The 20,687-nt window shown below is 44.4% G+C and overlaps 1 protein-coding gene across 1 annotated transcript in view; it reads right to left on the bottom strand.

The window, feature by feature from the left end:
• Shc4 (SHC adaptor protein 4) overlaps positions 1-20,687 on the bottom strand; it is a 63,199-nt gene that overhangs the window by 25,625 nt on the left and 16,887 nt on the right. The window contains exons 2-3 of the mRNA XM_048332054.1: positions 15,617-15,687; positions 965-1,028 (exon numbers count right to left, since the gene is read on the bottom strand). Of these exons, the coding sequence (XP_048188011.1) occupies positions 965-1,028; positions 15,617-15,687 (135 nt within the window). The remainder of the gene's footprint in view (positions 1-964; positions 1,029-15,616; positions 15,688-20,687) is intronic.

The raw sequence follows: 20,687 nt of genomic DNA, 5'->3' as shown, positions 1-20,687 counted from the left end.
TCCCCGGGAGTGAGGCCTGTTTTAAATAAACAAATTCATGAGAGTTGAGACCAGTCGAATTGTTCAATGCAAATCTTACAAAAGAAAAAACAACCCACCAGGGACTAGGGCTTTTGCTTAGTGAACCCATGCTGCACAAGGCTCTCTGGGTTTGACACCCTGCCCTCCACCCCCCCCCACCCCCAGCACTGCAGAGGCGGAGGAGAGGGAAAAATTACGGGAGACTGGGGTGGAGAGGGGAGGGAAGGAAATGGGGGTTGTCCCTCGGGATCTTTGCTCAAGGCTAGCTCTACCACTGGAGCCACATTTCCACATTCAGCTTTTTGCTGGTTAATTGGAAATAAAGAGGTCCAGGTATGTCTGACCAGGTTGGCTCCAAATCAAGATCCTCAGGTCTCAGCCTCCTAAGGAGCCAGAATGACAGGTGCAAGCCACCAGCCTCTGGCCTCTAACCACTATTTTTGTTTTATTTTGTTTTGTTTTGGCCGGTCCTGGGGCTTGGACTCAGGGCCTGAGAACTGTCCCTGGCTTCTTTTTGCTCAAGGCTAGCACTCTGCCACTTGAGCCACAGCGCCACTTCTGGCTGTTTTCTGTATATGTGGTGCTGGGGAATCGAACCCAGGGCCTCATGTATACGAGGCAAGCTCTCTTGCCACTAGGCCATATCCCCAGCCCCATCTAACCACTATTTTTGTTTTTGTTTTTGCCAGTCCTGGGCCTTGGACTCAGGGCCTGAGCACTGTCCCTGGCTTCTTTTTGCTCAAGGTTGGCACTCTGCCACTTGAGCCACAGCGCCACTTCTGGCCATTTTCTACATATGTGGTGCTGGGGAATCAAACCCAGGGCTTCATGTATACGAGGCAAGCACTCTTGCCACTAGGCCATATTCCCAGCCCCTAGCCACTATTTTTGATACTCTCTTTGCCATAGTTGGAGGAACATAAAACAAGACAACCCCATATACCTTTCGCTTTTTAATGGCTCCATTTGCCCCAGGGACTGCTTCACACAGGCGACTTATTGCTTCCCTACAGAAGAGAAACCAGAGAGACTTAGCATACTACCTACAGGCTATGAGTATTCTAGAAATGTTCGAAATGATCACGACCAAATTATACCTAGACATGATGGAGAGACTGACATAAACAAACTCCCCTCAAACCCGACCATGCTCAATCCTTCCGCAGTTAAAAACCCAGGAAGGTCTAGCAGCAACACCCTAATACTCAAAAAAAGTTGTTTCACAGCTAAAGGGCCTACCATTCACTTTGCTTATCAACTTCACACACACACACACACACACACACACACACACACACGTATATTCAGATTTGGCCTTGTGTGTCGTTGATTTTTTAAAAAATCAAAACGGAAGTGGTAACCAGGCACTAGTGGCTTACACCTATAATCCTAGCTACTCAGGAGGCTGATATCTGAAGACTGAGGTTCAAAACCAGCCCAGGCAGGATAGTCCCCATGAGAATCTTATCTCCAGAAAACCAGAAGTGACATCCCAGTTATACCTTTAACATAATCCTTATTTGTGGTGTTATGAATTAAAAACAACAAAAACTACAACACTTCATAGTTTTTGAGCACCGGAGACGATCCCAAACAGACGTCTATGCCAGAAGAGGATGTTGCAGAACAGAGAGAGGCTCAAGGTGGTCTCAAATGGAACCTTATTGACCCAGTTACTGCTACAAGCCATTGACCGTTCATGTAATTTCGCAGAAGAAAAGGAAATCAATATCAAATTTCCTCCTTTGCTTTATTTTTCTGCCCTTACTATATATTGCACTTCCTGAGAGAAAGGCACCACTAAACTAAGTAGATGAGCCTTAATGGAAGTGGTGAATAAGCAAGCAGATGCTCTCCTCTCCCGAAGTGCAGTTCTAACTAAAAAGCTTTTGTCTCTGCATGGATGAAAATAGAACAGAGAAGCCCGTTGACATTGTTTTAAGAAGAAAGGACTGGAGTAAGGAGGAGTGATAAGAGGCGGTGTGGTCGATCTCTGTACACATGTGCAGAAATGTTACAAAGCAAGTCCCCTGCACAACAACTAAGCATGCTAAGAGAAAGGAAAGAAAGAAACTGGGCATAAGTTTCATGCTTGTGATCTTAGCTATGGGGTGGATGGGGTAGGAGGATTGTAGTTAGAGGCTAACCAGGACCAATAAATAAATAAAAGTATGAGACCTTATTTGAAAAATAACTAATTCAACAAAGTTTAGGGGTTTGGCTCAAATAGCAGAGTGCTTGTCTAGCAAACATAAGACCCTGAGTTCAAACCCCAGCACCACCAAAAAGCTAAAGAAACGAATACAAAATCCACTATTGGGAAAGATAGCAATCTGGATCCATTGCTAGGGGCCTAGATTATTACTCATATAAGCTTCCTAACAGAAACTTAACAAAAGATAAACATGAAATTTATCAGAATAATAGGGAAAATTTTATTAAAATTACATAAAACATGTATATAAGACAAACACTTACTGTAGATAGATATAAAACGTACCATAGAAATATTGTCACCCTGGGGGCTGGGGATATGGCCTAGTGGCAAGAGTGCCTGCCTCGGATACACGAGGCCCTAGGTTCTATTCCCCAGCACCACATATACAGAAAACCTAGTGGCAAGAGTGCTTGCCTCATATACATGAGGCCCTGGGTTCAATTCCCCAGCACCACATATACAGAAAATGGCCAGAAGGGGCGCTGTGGCTCAAGTGGCAGAGTGCTAGCCTTGAGCGAGAAGAAGCCAGGGACAGTGCTCAGGCCCTGAGTCCATGGCCCAGGACTGGCCAAAAAAAAAAAAAAAAAAAAAAAAAAAAAAAAACAGAAATATTGTCACCCTGAATGTAAAGTATAAGGACTGTAGAAATACAAGGGGGAATGGTAAAGACACACTGGTAGCAGCCATGTACAAATCATTCTGTATAAATAGTGATATAGAAAGAGTAAAGCCAAGTGTGGTGGTTCATGCCTAGAATCCTAGCATTTGAGACTGCACAGGCAAGGAGATTAACAGTTCCCAGGGCAGCCTGGGCTATGTAGCAAGGATTTGTAAAAATTAAGGTAGAGATGAAGGGAAAAAGGAAAAGGTAAAAAGGGAATGAGAGAGGAAGGAAAGAAATGAAGGAGGGAAGGAGGGAGGGAGGGAGGGAGGGAGGGAGGGAGGAAGGAAGGAAGGAAGGAAGGAAGGAAGGAAGGAAGGAAGGAAGGAAGGAAGGAAGGAAGGAAGGAAGGAAGGAAGGAGAAAAAGGGAAAAGGGGAGAGGAGGGCTTTCTCCCTCCCTCCCTCCCTCCCTCTTTCTCTCTCTCCAAAACAAACCACAGGATCTCTCAAAAACCAGACACATCTGTACAAAATTCAACATTAAAGAGTCCACTTTCTAGAAGCATCACTGAAAAATGACCTCTCAGGTTTTTGCTCTTTGTTGGTCTCAGTGTCAAGGAGTCTGAAATCGTGGCTGCAGATGGCAGACCTAAGCCTGCATTTTGTTACTTTTCTTCACAAAGATCTTTTTCTTTCCCAGAGACTGGGACCAAGAAATTAACTCTTAACATTTTCAAGAACACACAGAACTTTTAGAGCTTTGCTGGCATTTCAGCCACACCCTCCCGACTCGAGCATGGACTTCAGAAATCCTAAAGAACACAAAAATTGAGGGGCCCCAGTAGCGATTTCTCCCAGGAGGACCAAGGGGTCCCAGGCCCTCCAGCAGGTGCTATCAGCCTGAGTTGCTGTGGCTGACCCAACAGGGGATTCTCTCCAGCTCGAAAACGAGCTGCTCCTCTTAGAGGAGAAGAATTCTTAGAGTTTAAATGGCTTAAGGAGAGAGAGAGAGAGAGAGAGAGAGAGAGAGAGAGACAGACAGACAGACAGACAGACAGACTGAGAGAGACAGACTGAGACAGAGAGACAGAGGGAGGGAGAGAGAGAGAGAGAGAGAGAGAGAGTCTCTCAACAGTGGTCACTTTGTTTCTTGTCGGACCACATGAGAGGGGAGAGAAATGGCTGATGTAAGGGAAGGAGAATGCAGTTGAAGATTTGCTTTTTTTTTTTTTTTTTTTTGCTTTTAAGACTATAAAACCCTGCCTACACCATAAGAACAACAACAACAACAAAAAAGATATTTTGTCTTTCTTAACAAAGTCCAAACCAATCATCTGAACAAAGCCATCTTTCTTCACTAACCCTATGCTACTACAGAGCCTAAGTTTTGATGTGTGTGTGTGTGTGTGTGTGTGTGTGTGTGTGTGTGTGTGTGTGTTTAAAACAGTTTTTTGGCTCCTCTGGGAAGCAATGTTGCCTAACGCTCCTTCCTCAAAAAAAAAAAAATTTGAAAGGAAATATCACAAAGTAGAATACCTAATGAGAGGAGGGGCTATGCTTTGGTTTGGTTTCCTAGTGAAAATGCAGTTGTTCAGTAAACAGCACAGGCAGAAAATGGGTAATATAAAATCAGGCAGAGGCCCTAGCTAGAATGATTAAAGGGGACATTCACATCCTCCTCTCCAACACACACACACACACACACACACACACACACACACTGAAGGAAGGGTTCCAGTTTTCAGTTTTGTCCAAGCAAATAGAAATGAAAGGAAGGAAGGGACAAGGAGAATCAATCAAGGAAGGGCTTTTCCAAAATAAGAGCCAAAAATACTCAAAAAGGCAAAAAATACAAAAATAGAGGCAAAACTGGTTTGTTTATATTCCTCAAGGGACAGTCCCTGACTTTTCCTCTCCAACATGGATCCTAAGGGGGGGGGGGGAGAAGCAGTTAACAATGTCTGTCTAAGGGACCAGTTGTCCCATACATGTCTCAAAATTCCTTGACATTATGAATGAAGACATTTGTGAGTAATTTAAACTCTTTTAATACCACACTGGAAGTATTATGCTGTCCTGATTGTTCTACATAAACTCAGTGCCATCTTTTCTTTTCTTTTTAAATCTTTCCCTCAGGGCATCAAGGCTGAGTGGTCTATGTGTTCAATGTTGCTCAGCGTGGTGAAATTAAAGACATCCAAAGGGTGAAAAAGGCCTGGGACAGGATACTTTAGAACCTGAGCCTGCCCTGGCGGTGATAAGTAGACAATGAACACAGTCAATGCCCACAGACCAGTTAAAAATGGAAAGCTGTTTAAATTCTCTTTGTGCTGTTATCAACAGGCATCATCCAGCACCGGGGCAGGGACGCCCTCGGCTCGCAGAATATAGCCTTTCATTTTAGAAACAGGCCTCTCAGATCGCAGGGTGGTCGAATCAAACCTTTCAAGGCCACCCCCGGCCTGTACCCGCGTCCTGACTCTCCTCACTCCATCCGCTGGGATTAGACTGCAAATCTGATGTCTAAAGTACACCTGCAACTCAACCCAGCCATGGTTCACGGGTTGCTCTGTCCACTCTACTTCTGCCCTTTTGCTCTAACTGAACTACAAGAAGCCAAGGGTCACTCTAACCCAAGTGTCTCCTCTCCTTCTCCTTCAAGGGCCCACGTTCTCTTAGCTCCACGCTGACTTCCTGTAAGAGACTCACGTATTTCAGTACTCTAACATGGACACCCAAGGATGGATGGCTTTATAGTCTTTATAAAGAGGCAAGCTGTGGGAATACGACAATGAAGAAATTGTGGTGGGTTTTGTACAACACACAATGCAATTTGTCAACCTCAAAGATTGTTTTCCTCTACTTTGGGGATAAGCTGTGCTCCATTAAAAATAACATATTAGAAATACTATAGATGCTGGCTTTTTGAAGTTAAGAAACACACTGGTTGGAAAACAACTACTTGAAAGGCACAGGTCTTCCGGATGCCGATTGACTCACACCTGTAATCCTAGCTACTGAGATCTGAGGATCACAGTTCAAAGCCAGCCTGGGCAGGAAAACCCAGGAGACTCTTATCTCCAATACACTTTTCAGGAAAAGCCAGAAGTGGTGCTGTGGCTCTAGTGGTAGAGTGCTAGCCTTGAGCAAAAGAAGTTTAGAAATTAAGCCTGTCTTCAAAGAAGGGAGATCTGGCACTATTTGATGTAATTTAAAATAGTTTACCATAAAATTGAATGAGACAGCAACACTGCTGTGTTGTGGTTTTTGTTGTTGTTGTTTGTGCCAGTACTGGTGTTCAAACTCAAGGCTTTGGTACTGTCTCAGAGCTTTTTCACTTAAATTTGGCACTCTACCACTTGAACCACTGCGCTACTTGCAGCTTTTTTGCTGATTAATTGGAAAGGAGAGTTTCACAGACTTTCCTGCCCAAGCTGACTGAACCCCGATCCTCAGATCTCAGCCTCCTGAGTAGCTAGGATTACAGGTGTGAGCCATCAACGCCCAAGTTTTGTTTTTTTTTTTTATAACTAGTTCTTTTAAAGATCATTTGGCATATACGTATTACACATGACAGGCTTTACGTAGGAAGACCACTCTTTAAATGTGCGTGCATATTTGAATGGTATCCTTAACTAACATACCAGCAAAATCTCCTGTGGTAAACTATGGTTAGACAACTTCATTCGGCCTGCATGATGGTCAAGCATACACCATCCCCCTTTAGGTAAGAGATGGCCATTCTTTTTATTATTATTTCTTTATTATCAAAGTGCTGTCCAGAGGGGGTTACAGTTTCATATGTAAGGCAGTGCATTTCGTATCTAACTTGTTGATAGCCATTCTTTGAAGTCCTTAATCATCACTGGGAGCTGGCTAGTCCTAGTCAAGGGCTAGTCCTAGGGATTTTAATTCCGTAATTCTGAATGGGGCTGGCACATCAGCAGTCTAACAAATCCCACTGGTGATTCTAAAGTAATTCCTGGACTACTGATTAAATCTCTTGGACTCACTACACAGGGTGACTTGGCGTCCTGCTTAATAGCGTGGGGCAGATGGCTTTGTTGGTAGATGCTAGAGAATTAGGTCACCTGTCTCTAGAGGCTAGGGTAGGGGAGATGACACTGCCCATGTGAAGGAATAAACAATCTGTTTTTAACTTCTCACTCTATCTACGGGGAGAGATATTGGGTATTATCCTCTCTTCCCCCTTTCTGCCACCTCAATCCCTGCCTGCTCATAGACATGGTTTTACCAAAGGGCATCTGGCAGCCCTACACCTCCCATCGCACAGGTGGTGACGATGGCCCTGCCTTCTCTCTCCCATCAGCAGCCTGGAGGCTGAGGGGCTGAGATCAGGTGCCCTGGAAAGGCATTCGTGCGCTAGGCCATGGCTCTCAGCCTTGGCTGCAGCCCTGGAGAAATACTGGGGAGGGCCACCAAGTACTGAAGACCAGATGCCATCTCCAGAGATTCTGATTTCGTTCATTAGTGCAGTATGGAGCTTAGGGACTGGGAATGATCCAACCTGTCTTAAGTTATTTCCAACCCAGGATAGTCGAGACTCATGCTACTCCAACAGTCCACAAACTTCCTCTGAAAAAAAAAAAAAAAGGCCAGAGAGCAAATCAGAAGGCTTTGTAGATCACATGGACTTGGCCTCAACTCTGTTACTGGATGTAGTTTAAAAAGCAGTCATAGGCTGTTGATGGGAATGGAAACTAATACAACTACTCTGGACAGCGGTCTGGAGGTTCCTCTAGCAAACAAACAAATGTACATAGTCATAAGCTATTAAAAAGAAAACAACAAACCAAACATAGACCTTCCCTAAGATTAAGCCTGGGTATCTACCAAGAGCATCACAAGCCAGAATACCATAAAGACACTTGCACACATATTCATTGCTGCACTATTCACAATAGCCAAGTTGTAGAGACATCCCAGATGCCTTATAATGGATAAGTGGATCCCCAAAATGTGGTACTTACACACAATGGAATTTTACACAGCCACTAGAAAGAATACTATTATGTCATTTGCAGGGTAATGGATAGACCTAGCATAAATCATGTTAAGTGAGAGAAGCCAAGCTCAGAGAGACAAATGGCACTTGTTCTATCTCATATGCAGAAGCTAGATCTATAATACACGGGGACGTGATAAATTATACGGGAATCTAGGCATTCACACAGTGAGACCAAAGGAGGATACTCTTAGGAAAGGGACACAAAGGTGAAATGTCCATGTGCATCTGATCATAAAAAATAATATTTATCAAAATGAACCCCACCAAATGGAAACAAGGGGGTTTTGCTTTGTTGTTTTTCTTTTCTTTTTATCTGTCTTTAGGAGGCTAATGTGGGGGGGACAAAGGGCAAACAAATGCAACAGTAGTACTCACTAGACACTATGTTGAACATGAACCATACAACTTGTGGATGGGAACAGGAGGGAAAAACTGACAGAGAGCAAAGGAAGGAGTAGCATTGTCCAAAAAAGAAATGTACTCATTACCTGACTTAGGTAACGGTAACCCCTCTGTACATCAGCTTTATAATAACAATAAAAACAAAAAAAATGAAAAACAATGTAAAAAATAAAGGTCTTGGGTACTACAAGACACGGATGTCTTACCGGTCAATATAAGAATTATGGAAGTCCTTATATACTCTAATTATCATTTCATGTTCTTTTTTAGTCTCTCCTACCAGCATTCAGAGGAGAGAGAGAGAAAGAAAAAAAGGGTAAATTATTTTTCTTTAAGTAGCAACTAACCTTCGTTAAGTTATCCCAGGAGTGTGATATAGTACAAAGTGTTTTTTTGTTTTTTGTTTTTTTTTTGGCAGTCCTGGGCCTTGGACTCAGGGCCTGAGCACTGTCCCTGGCTTCTTTTTTCTCAAGGCTAGCACTCTGCCACTTGAGCCACAGCACCACTTCTGGCCGTTTTCTGTATATGTGGTGCTGGGGAATCGAACCCAGGGCCTCATGTATACAAGGCAAGCAAGCACTCTTGCCACTAGGCCATATCCCCAGCCCCAGTACAAAGTGTTTGATGGTCACAACAATAAACCAAAGTACAAAATTATAGTAAACTTCAAAAACAGAAATCAAGAGCTTCTTATGTATCCATAACTCTTTTTCCTCATGATGAAAGACAATAAAAAAAAAGAGGGCTGGTTAAACGGACTCTACAGGGAGAGAGTCAGAGTTCAAACACTAGCTGTCTCTTACAATCTCAGTGACCCTGAACACATTTTAAAAACTCTGTGTCTCAATTCCTTAGTTGTATAAAGTGGACGTGATAGTAGCGCTTTGAATTATGCTGAGTAAATACTAGCTACTGGTATTGCTTCATCTGTGTACGAACTGGATCTCAGCTGCTCTGTGTGACATCCAACACCGAAGTCTTCCGTGGGACCTGTCTGCGATAGGCTGAATTATGTCCATTGTGCAGATAGTACTGGACAATCCAAGTTTCTATAAAGGCAGAATTCAGAGCTGATTTTTTTTTTTTTGATAAACTATTGCACCCAACAGAATCCTTTAGCAGCAACGATGTGTCTAATATGTAACATTTGGGGACATCTCTATGACATTGAGACCAAGTGTGACCTTTGTCTCCTGGTACACATTCCCCTTCAGGATAGAAGTATTCGCCCCCTACACTGCTGAAGCTCTCACAGATGAACATCTTTTCGAGAAATTGTCCTCCTCTACAGAAGTCACTGCTTGGGCATTGGTCCCATCTCCAGACACAAACGACATCCAGTGAGTGGGATTCCAAATGCCAGGTTCCCAACTCAGAAGGGTGGCCCCAGCTCCCTATGTGCCTGTGGGTTGATCCCAAGGCCTGTCCTGTAAGATTCTCACTGTCCGCACCCCCACCTCCTCCCAGCCCCGGTTACCCCATTCCCCTTCACTGAAGTCTTCATCTACCTGAGACCTGCCAGGGCCCTGGGCCACAGTTGTGCCTCTCACTTGTGCATTTGCACCTAACTAGATGTCATCGCCTCATCTCCTTCCCCTCCCCCTTTGTTTTGGGATTGTGGGACTTGAACTCAGGGCCTAGGCACTGTCCCTGAGCTTTTTCAGCTCAAAGCAAGCACTCTACCACTTTAAGCCACAGTGCCACTTCTGATTTTATAGTGGTTCATTGGGATAAGAGTCTCACACTTTCCTGCCTGGCCTGGCTTTGAACCTTGATCCTCAGATCTCAGTCTCCCAAGCAGCTAGGGTTATAGGCATGAGCCACCAGTACCTACCTACTTTCCTTCCTTCCTTCCTTCCTTCCTTCCTTCCTTCCTTCCTTCCTTCTTTCCTTCCTTCCTTCTTTAATCTATTATTACATACAGTAGTAAAAGAGAACATCTCTTCAATGACACTTGACCAAAAAGTCTCACCTTTGTTTTCAAACATCAGCAGAACACATCTAGAGAGGAAATGTCACTCTCACAGAGCCAACTTAATCGTGTATCATTAAAATGACCAAGGCTATAGTTAATGTACCTTCTTGTCATTTCTTACTTTTCCTAAGGAAAATATCACAAGAAGTAGAATAAATATTCCCTATAGGTATTAGACCTACACTGATTATGGGACATTTCCTTTGGCTTCATGCTTAATCAAATAAAAGACTTTCTCAAGGTGAGATTAATTTTTACTGTATTTGGGTGCTATATTATTACTGTATCATTAGTTCCTCTCTCTACTTAGGAAGTAGAATTATCCAGGCATTGGCCTATAATCCTAGCTACTCAGGAGGCTGAGATCTGAGGATCAAGGGTCAAAGCCAGCCTGAGCAGGAAAGGGCATAAGAGTCTTATCTCCAATTAACTGCCCAAAAGCCAGAAGTGAAGCTATGGTTCAAGACAGAACCCTGAGTTCAAGCCCCACTCCCCCACACCAATAAAAGATACAGAAGAATTAAAACTCACCACTCTAGTTTCTCTGGCATGCTACCTTTCTTAACAATAAAAACCTCCAGAAGCTTTCTGGAATTTTATAGGAACTGCCTGTTGAAAAATAAAGGGTTAAGAAAGCTGAGATTTGAGGATCATGGTTCAAAGCCAGCCCCACCAGCAAAGTCTGTGAGACTCTCACCTCCACAATTATCCAGTTGTGGTTCAACTGGTAGAGTCTTGAGCAATAAAGCTCAGGAACAATGCCCAGGCCCCAAGTTCAAGGCCCAGGATGGGTATCAAAAACATAAATTAATAAGAAATTAGAAAGGTTTCCATGTGATCAGTGGTCCAACTGGTTGTTTTCACATGTGTGTGCTGGTATTGGAACTTGAGCTCAGAGCCTGGGTACTGTCCCTTTGTTATTTTGCTCAAGGCTGCCACTCTAGCACTTGAGCCATAACTGTACTTCTGGATTTTGTTGGTTACTTGGAGATAAGAGTCTTAAAATTTTTCCTGCCTAGGCTGGCTTCAGACTGTGATCCTTAGATCTCAGCCTCCTGAATAGCCGGGATTAGAGTAGCTTGGGCATTAGGTGTTTTTTTTTTTTTTTTTTGCCAGTCGTGGGCCTTGGACTCAGGGCCTGAGCACTGTCCCTGGCTTCTTCCCGCTCAAGGCTAGCACTCTGCCACTTGAGCCACAGCGCCGCTTCTGGCCGTTTTCTGTATATGTGGTGCTGGGGAATCGAACCTAGGGCCTCGGGTATACCGAGGCAGGCACTCTTGCCACTAGGCTATATCCCCAGCCCTTGGGCATTAGGTTTTAATGATATGATCTGGTGTGTGTGTGTGTGTGTGTGTGTGTGTGTGTGTGTGTGTGTTTCTCATTTTAAACCGAATGAAGGGCTGTTCTAACTTTGTTGAGAAGGATGTTTTGTGAGGGAGAGCACTCAACTGACTATGCTGTTACCAACCTTATTTTCACTTCCTCCATCTTTTGTTTCCTTTTGATACTGTTTTCCAGACATGTGGAAGTCCATGATGGTTGTAAACCTTTGTTTTCAGAATGTTCTTGTTCCTTTTTACTATCAGGAAGAGCCTCCTGGGTTGACCTGGTGTGTGAATATTCTATGACTAACAACTGAGCTCTAAACCCAATCCTATCAAGGGATGAATGCCTGGTTAAGAATTTGCAGTGGCTCATGCCTATAATCCTAGCTGCTCAGGAGGCTGAGATTGGAAAATCATGGTTCAAAGCCAGCAAGCTACCTCCAATTAACCAGCAAAATGCAAGAGGTAGAGGTACTGCTCAAGTTGTATGGAGTACCAGCCTTGAGCAAAAAAGTCTGACTGAGAGCATGAAGCTTGAGCTTAAGCTTTAGTCCTGGAACACACACACACACACTCAAATGGATATGTTCTTCAGTAAATTAAGCTAATTCACTTTTAAATTTTGATTAGTGTAGCAGTTTGAGAATAAAAAAAAAAAATTCAGGACTGGGAATGTGGCTTAGTGGTAGAGTGCTTGCCTAGCAGGCATGAAGCCCTGGGTTTGATTGCTCAGCACCACATACACAGAAAAGGCCAGAAGTGGGTGCTAGTGCTCTATCTTTGAGCAAAAGAAGCTCAGGGACAGAACTCAGGCCCCGAGTTCAAGCCCCAAGGCTGGGGGAGGAAAAAAAAATCACCAAACTTTAAAACACAAATCCTAGGTTGTTTTCCGAGGCTGAGAATTCCATGGGAACATCCACCTGGGAACCAGTGGCTTTGCAACCGCAGATCCGGATGGGCGCGTGGCAAACCCCTGAGACACACACTTGGCATCACGGGCTCAGGTCTTCACTTCACGTCACTTGTCAATCCAGCCTCCCTTACCCCGCCTCACAATGGTCCCAGTTACCACTTTCACACCGGCTCTCCCTCCCGGCCTTGCTTTGAGCACGGCTTTAAGGAACTGTGCCTTACACAGCTACCTCTTCTTTTTTTTTTATTAATTGAACATAAATTTTTTTACAAGGTGTTGTGCAAAGAGGGTGCAGTTACATCGTAGGGCAGTGTGTACATTTCTTGTGATATCTTACACCCTGTTTTTCCATCCCTTGTCTAGGTCAGGTAGACACATATGCAATATACAATGTATCAAGCACATATACAGTGTTCACAGACTTGGTCTCTACTGTCTCTCCGTCTCCCTTTTTTAACAGTCATATATCAGGGAGATCATGCCCCTTTGTTTTCTGCGTTCTAGGCTTGTCTCACTCAGTATATGTGGTGCTGGGGAATCGAACCTAGGGCCTCGTGTATCCGAGGCAGGCACTCTTGCCACTAGGCTATATCCCCAGCCCTACAAATGTCTTTTTGATATCTTGGGTTTTGCTGTTTAGGATAGATGCCTAGGAGTGGTATGGCTGGGTCATAGGGTAGGTCTATATTGAGCTTTTTGAGAAACCTCCATACTGTTCTCCAAACTGGTTGTACTAATTTGCACTCCCACCAACAATGGAGAAGGGTTCCTCTTTCCCCACAGCCCCTCCAGCATTTGTTGTTTCCTGAGTTCAGAGTATAGGCCATTCTAACTGGGGTGAGGTGGTATCTCAGGGTTGTTTTTATTTGCATTTCCTTTACTAGCAGGGATGTTGAGCATTTCCTCATGTGTTTCTTTGCTATTTTTATCTCTTCTCTTGTGAAGTCTCTCTTTAGCTCCTTTGCCCATTTCCTAATAGGTTTATTGGGCTTGGAGGGGCTTAGTTTTTTGAGTTCTCTGTAGATGACAGATATCAGGCCTTTGTCTGTTGCTGTGCTGGTAAATATCCTTTCCCACATCGTTTGCTGTCTTTCTATTTTGGTGGCTATGACCTTAGCTGTGCAGAAACTTTTTAATTTGTAGTAGTCCCATTTGTCGAGTCTTTCCCCTATTTGTTGTGCCCCTGGGACTCTATTCAGGAAGTTCCTTCCTGTGCCTGTAAGTTCTAGTGTCTTTCCTACTCTGTCCTTCAGTAGTTTCAAGGATTCAGGTCTGATGTTGAGGTCCTTGATCCATTTTGAGTTGATCTTGGTGCATGGTGATAGGCTTGGGTCTACTTTGAGTTTTCTGCATATGGCTGCCCAGTTCTCCCAGCACCAGTAGTTGAAGAGGCTATGTTTATTCCATTGTATGTCTTTAACAGCTACCTCTTAACTTAAGCCTCACGTAAGACGGACTCTGAATTCTCTCCCTGTGCTGCCTCCAGCCACCCTGAGTAAAGATCTCCCTGCTTCTCCTAGTTCAACTCTTTCATCCAAGTCATTGTACTAAAAGAAGCAAGACCCTCACAGGTTCTCATGTCAGGGATTACACATAAGGATGCAGCCTGAGCTTTTTGATGATGATAGGTCTTTTTTGTTTGTTTGTTTGTTTGCTGTGGAGCTTGAACTCAGGACCTGGGCTCTTTTGCTCAAGGCTAGTGCTCTACCACTTGAAGTCATAGTGCCACTTCCAGTTTTCTGATGGTTCACTGGAGATAAGAGTGTCATGAGCCAGAGGCCAGTGGTTCATGCCTATAATCCTAGCTACTCAGGAGACTGAGATCTGAGGATCACTGTTCAAAGCCAACACAGGCAGGAAAGTCTGTAAGACTCTTTTTTTTTTTTTTTTTGCCAGTCCTGGGGCTTGGACTCAGGGCCTGAGCACTGTCCCTGGCTTCTTTTTGCTCAAGGCTAGCACTCTGCCACTTGAGCCACAGCGCCACCTCTGGCCTTTTCTATATATGTGGTGCTGAGGAATCAAACCCAGGGCTTCATGTATATGAGGCGAGCACTCTTGCCACTAGGCCATATTCCCAGCCCTGTAAGACTCTTATATCCAGTAAACTACACAGAAAAAGCCAGAAGGGGCTCAAGTGGTAGAGTGCTAGCCTTGAACTGAAAAAGCTCAGGGACAGAGCCCAGGCTGAGAGTTCAAGCTCCAGAATTGGGGGAAAAAAGAGTAAGAGTCTCATAGACATTCCTGCCCTAATTGGTTTGAACTGCAATCTTCAGATCTCAGCCTCCTGAGTAGTTAGGATTACAGGCCTGAGCCACCAGCGCCTAGCACGCTGGTGGGTTTTTACAGGTCATATTTTCAGCTATCAGTGACAGGTCTGAGTATCTCTAATGTCCTGTTTGCAGACATATATAATTTGGTACCTGGGAAACCAGTTATTCTGTAGAAACATTTTTTTTATCCCCATATGGAACACAGATGCTTTGACCCAGTTGGAAATTTCTCCCATGGATGAAATAAAACCACTCACTCGAGTGAAGTGCCAGACTTTGAAGTCAGGCCCCACCACGTGAACCCCATTTTAGAATCGAACCCCGAGCCAATCAGATTTGTACCTGTGTTCTAATCTTGCTTGCACAGCTGATGGTTGTAACCTTGTTCTTTGCCTTTATAAGCCCTGTGTAATCACAGCTCGGGGCTTCCTCCTAACCTCTGCTGTGTTGGTGGGTAGGACGAGGCCCGAGTTGGCAGCTCGTTAAATAAAGCCTTGCCTTGCTTTTGCATTTCGGAGTGTCTGAATCTCGGTGGTCTTCTTGGGGGTGGTCTTGCAACTTGGCACAACAGAGGTCAGTGGAAATCTATTCTGTCTTCCAGCCATGTGGGTAAAAAATCCATGATCAAGTGAGGGAAGGGTATTGTCCAAGATGAAATTTACTTTTTACCTGATTTCTGTAACTCTAACCCCTCTATTTGTCACCCTTATAATAACAATAAAAAATTGAAACAAGAAGGCAAATAGAACTCTGTAAAAAATTTTTAAAGGCTACAATTTTTGAAGACTTTTCTGAAATTCTTGCAAGAGAAACTGTTATGACTTTACGTTCTTAATGTGCTTGCAGTTTGGGGTGTCTTACCTTGTGACTTGGGTTCTCATTCCAAAATCCAGTGACCTCATGGATTGAAGTACTTCAATACAGCCCATGTACTAGAATAAAAGAGAACAAGTAAGGCGAAAATGCCATAATCCAGACTCGTCCTAGCTACTTAAGAGACTGAGATATCATGAGAATCATGGTTCAAAGCCATCCCTGGGCAGGGAAGTCCATGAGACTCTTATCTCCAATTAACCAGCAAAAAGCTGGAACTAGAGCTGCAGATTAAGTGGTGGAATGCTAGCCTTGAGCAGGAGAGCTAAGGGACAGATCAACCCTGAGTACTGGCAGCAGAACAAAAGACAAAGAGCCATACATTTTTCTGTTAGCATCAGAGTGACCTACTGGAAAGCAACTTTAAGTCATCTCTTGGTGTATCAAGTTACATTTGCACACTCCCAACTACCACAGATATTTCTGCTGATGGACACATGCCTCAGTTCAGTTATAAAACATCAGCTAAATCTAAACTAAAACATCAGGAATTCAAGTAACAAAGCCTATTGCTGGTTTCATGGTTTGGAGAGAGTGAGAGCTGTGGTCCAATGGCATAATTATGGGTCGTGATTCTGCCAATTCTTCGTCTATCTAAGCCAATTATTCATCTTCTCTTCATCATATTTTTTGTCCATTGGCAAAATGGAAATACAATCAGAATCATTGCAAGAGCCAAATGATTTCTCATAGGTAATGCTTTTAGAATAATGCCTAGCATGTATACGTGCCCAAAGGTTAGAGGTAGCAAAAAGAAGTGTGAGACAAATAATAGAGGAATGGTCAGTCTTCTAAATAAGCAGACAAATGCACAAAACACAGGATTTAGTAATGTTCAGAAATATCATCTCTTTTGTGGAAGTTAGAACTAAATTATAAACATATATGGAAATACATACCGGGTCATATAAAGGTAGACAGAGATAGACTGAGTAAAGCATGGTAGACGCAGAGGAGGAATTCCCATATGCACAGGGCAGGATCCTAATGGTGTCATTCCTACGATCCACTAACGTACAGTTTGACAAAATGAACCACAGGACACTGGAACAGGTGTTGGGGGAGGGGAGATGGGGCAGACCAACGGAGAGAGAAAGAGTGGGAGAAAACAGTCATCATCGTCAATGTTCATATGTGAACGTGGAGCCTGAAAACTTGAGGGGAATGGGTGGGGCTGGAGACATGAGAAGAATGATGGAATGATGCCTCCAACTCCTACACTGATTGACACATTGAACTGAAACCCCTTTATACATCCACTTAAAGGTAATTATTAAAAAAAAAAAAAGAGATCCTATCTTTTTGCAAGATCATTGAAATGTCATGGCAGTTTAAGAAGGGAAAACAGCTAGTTATGACTGGTTATGTTTAGGTTAAACATGGAGCAGTGGAAAAGGAACCAGGATGGGGGGAAGCGTTTAAAAGTGACAACATGACGTGATGTGTTTTAGGAGCCTTACGTCAGCCTCGCTGTGAAGCTGGGTTCACAGGGAGGGAGGAAAGGCAGGATGCTCACCGTCCCTACACCCCCTAGAAGAAAGTATTACAACTCACACTATGGGGAGATGATGGCAAGAGGGAAGGAGGAAGGAATGGATTCAAGCGACATCATGGAAACAGAAGCTATGGGGTGGGGAAGCTCATTTGCAATTGAGAATAAGAGAGAAGGATGAGTCAAGAATGATTCAGACATTTCCAGGCAGGACAGCAGCGGGAAGAAAGAGTAGCGCCATTCACAGAAGCAGGAACATGAGGGGTAGGGAGAGAGCTACAGATTGGTCTGGGAGCAGTTGACTGTAAGACAGTGGTAGAACAGCCAGGAAATGACAGGCTGGCAGTTGACAACTGAATGCTGGATCCTAGAAGAGCTGAAGTCTAGGGAGGCAGATGGAGTGTTTGGTGTAGCTTTTGCCAGGTGAGGCTGGGGGGAGAAATCCTCTTATCTGAGCCTCCATTGAGTAGAGAGAGTGTTTGTGGATTGCCCTGGAAATCTGAGGAGAGCCAAGTGGTCTGATTGAAAGTGATCTGTCTGTCTGCCCATTGGAAGCGATACGCTTCCTCTTTTAGCTTTCCTTTGGAAGTTGTCCAGCCTCCTTCTGCTTGAAAATAGCCAAAGTATAATGGAAAGATGGCAGGACCTGGGGGGGTAAGGGTGCTCCCCAGACAGTACTTAACACAAGTTCTGAGTAGATTTCATAGATTTAGCACTCTAAAACCAGCTCAATGCACACATGTTAGCTCAGTCCTATTGCTGGGGAGATTTGTCGTTGTCATGTCTTTTCAGCCAAACCCTTGCGAATCCCATTTCTCTTCAGGGTCTTTAATACACAAGAAACATTTTGGATATTTTGTTCTGCCCTGATCACGCCTAACTTTCCAAGGTTTGAGTCATTCAGGGAAGTAGGATGGGTAAAGATCTGTTTTATAGGAAGCAAAAGTATGCCTCGGGAAAGAAAGCTAGATTTAGGGGTGTGTTAGAAAGAAAATCATTTCAGAACTGTTGTGAAAGAAGATTCGGAGGACCGAAGCTCCATGCAGAGGTAGATGCAATGGATTTGTCTGCGTTGACCTCATTAGCTGCTCTGATTCTCCCTGCCCTTCCTTTAGCTCTTCTGTTCCTCAACCTGGCACTGGTTCCCCATCTCCTGGAAAGAACTGAGCACCCCTACCCCTTACCCCCCCACACAGAGTTTGGGACACCCTGATGGGGCACGGGCGGGCACAGAGGAAGTCACTGAAAAGGCGAAGAAGCGCTTTGTTCCACCACAAGTGATCATTTCCCAAGTGCATATTAGATCATATGCCTCCACTACATGGAGTCCCCAAAAATCTATCATCCGATCAAAAACCCTCCTATAAACATCCGGTCCTCATGCCTTCCGGTCCATGCTTATCCCTTCCACGGTGTTCTCTCTGTGCACTCTGTTGCCATACGGACTTCCTTCCTTCTCCTCAAGTCCACTCAACTCTTTGCAGAACCAGGGCCCTGGTACCTGCTCATCTCTCTGCCAAACTCTTTCCCCTGTGCGCTGCACATCTGATTCCTCTTCTTCCTTCAGGCATTGGTTCCAGTAAAATCTCCTCAAGGGACTGGGAATGTGGCTTAGCGGTAGAGTGCTTGCCTAGCATGCATGAAGCCCTGGGCTTGATTCCTCAGCACCACATAAACAGAAAAAGCCAGAAGTGGCGCTGTGGCTCAGGAGATAGAGTGCTAGCCTTGAGCAAAAAGAAGCCAGGGACAGTGCTCAGGCCCTGGGTTCAAGTCCTAGGACTGGCAAAAAAAAATGGCCTCCAGCCCTTCTCCTGCCACCTCTCTGTGACAGCCCCTACTTGTCATCAGTGAGGACCAGGTTTACTGGTTAATTTGCTGGTTTATTCCCTGGGCTGTAGGTACACTAAGAGGAAGGACCATGACACCTATCAGGTTCCTAGTACCAGGGGCTGTGCCTAGTACCTAGGATTGCACCTAGTACTTGGGGGTGCGCTATAAACACTGGCTTAAAGAATGAATTAAGCAAAGTAAGCATCTGGTATTCAACAGTACCATAGCTCTGTGTGTCTGTGTGCACTTGCACGTGCGCGTGTGAACACACACGCACACACAGGTCCTGGAGCTTGAACTCAGGGCCTGGGGCAGTGTTCCTTAGCTTTTTTGCTCAAGGCTGGCATTCTTTCACCTGAGTCATAGCATCCCTTTTTTGGGTGGTTAATTCGAGGTAACAATCTCACAGACGTTCCTGCCAGGTCTAGCTTTTTTTTTTTACTGAATAATTATTTATTTATTGTCAAAGTGATGTACAGAGGGGTTACAGTTTCATACGCAAGGCAGTGGGTACATTTCTTGTGCAACTTGTTACCTCCTCAACTTTCTTTTTGCTTTATTTTTTTTTCTTTTAAATTTTTGGTCAGTCCCGGGGCTTGGACTCAGGGCCTGAGCACTGTCCCTGGCTTTCTTTTGCTCAAGGCTAGCACTCTGCCACTTGAGCCACAGCGCCATTTCTGGCTCTTTCTATATATGTGGTGCTGAGGAATTGAACCCAGGGCTTCATGCATGCTAGGCAAGCACTCTACCACTAGGCCACATTCCCAGCCCAGGTCTAGCTTTAAACCTGGATCTTCAGATCTCAGCCTCCTCAGTAGTTTGGGTTCTAAGTGTCAGCTCTCCGCCCCTGGCTTTTGCCATGACTGATTTTTGGGAACAGAGTTGGTCTTCCTATTGTTACACAATCCTTTTTCACTTAGAAATCATTTGTGGGAGGGAAGCAGGGAAAGGGTAGGGCAGAAAAAGAATCCCTTCCCTTCATTTAGGAACTTTGTAAGTGCATAAGCTGAGGGAGGCTGGCGAGCTAGGCCACAAGGAAGAGAGGGTTAATCCGTTAGGTATAAACCGGAGATGATAATTCCTCTCATTCATTTATTAAAAGCCGATCTGCATGAGACACAGTTTCTGCTCTTAAGAAGGCCATTCCCATTGCGATAGGCTAACTACGGGAAGAGGTGACTTATCTTTCTTTTATGAGGTGAGTCATTGTTGCTAGCTCCATTTAGTAGATGAGGAAATTAAAGCCTATTAAAGGGAAGCACCTGGCTCCATTTCATTTATTTGCTGGGACTGAATCAGAGATTTATTCTAAGAGTCCTTTGTCCATATGACAGAAAAATAAATGAAAAGGGGGGGGCAGTTATCCAGTCTACTTCCACCACCCCCCCTTCCTTGGATCTAGCCAGGTAAGTAACCCAGCAGTGAGACCGAGGCCCACAATTGGGATGGCAGACATGAATTCAAGCTCCTCTGGGACTGCAGGAATTGGTACAGGAAACAGGAGACCTCCCATAATCCCTGTCAGCGTGGCTGATGGAGATGGGATTGAAGACGTATATAGAAGCATATGGGATGGGGGAGAAAAGTGACAGAGCCTCAGCAGTGTTCAGACAATCTTCCGCTTCAGCACCTGCAGATAGATGGCCCGCCCCTCTCCCAATCCACTCCCTCCCCTGGACCCCCAACACGGTCATGATCATGGATTTCTTGGGGCTGGGAATATGGCCTAGTGGTAAA

Source organism: Perognathus longimembris, chromosome 23 (assembly GCF_023159225.1).
Source record: "Perognathus longimembris pacificus isolate PPM17 chromosome 23, ASM2315922v1, whole genome shotgun sequence".
Classification (NCBI taxonomy): Eukaryota; Metazoa; Chordata; class Mammalia; order Rodentia; family Heteromyidae; genus Perognathus; species Perognathus longimembris.
This window is presented reverse-complemented; position numbering and strand designations above follow the sequence as displayed.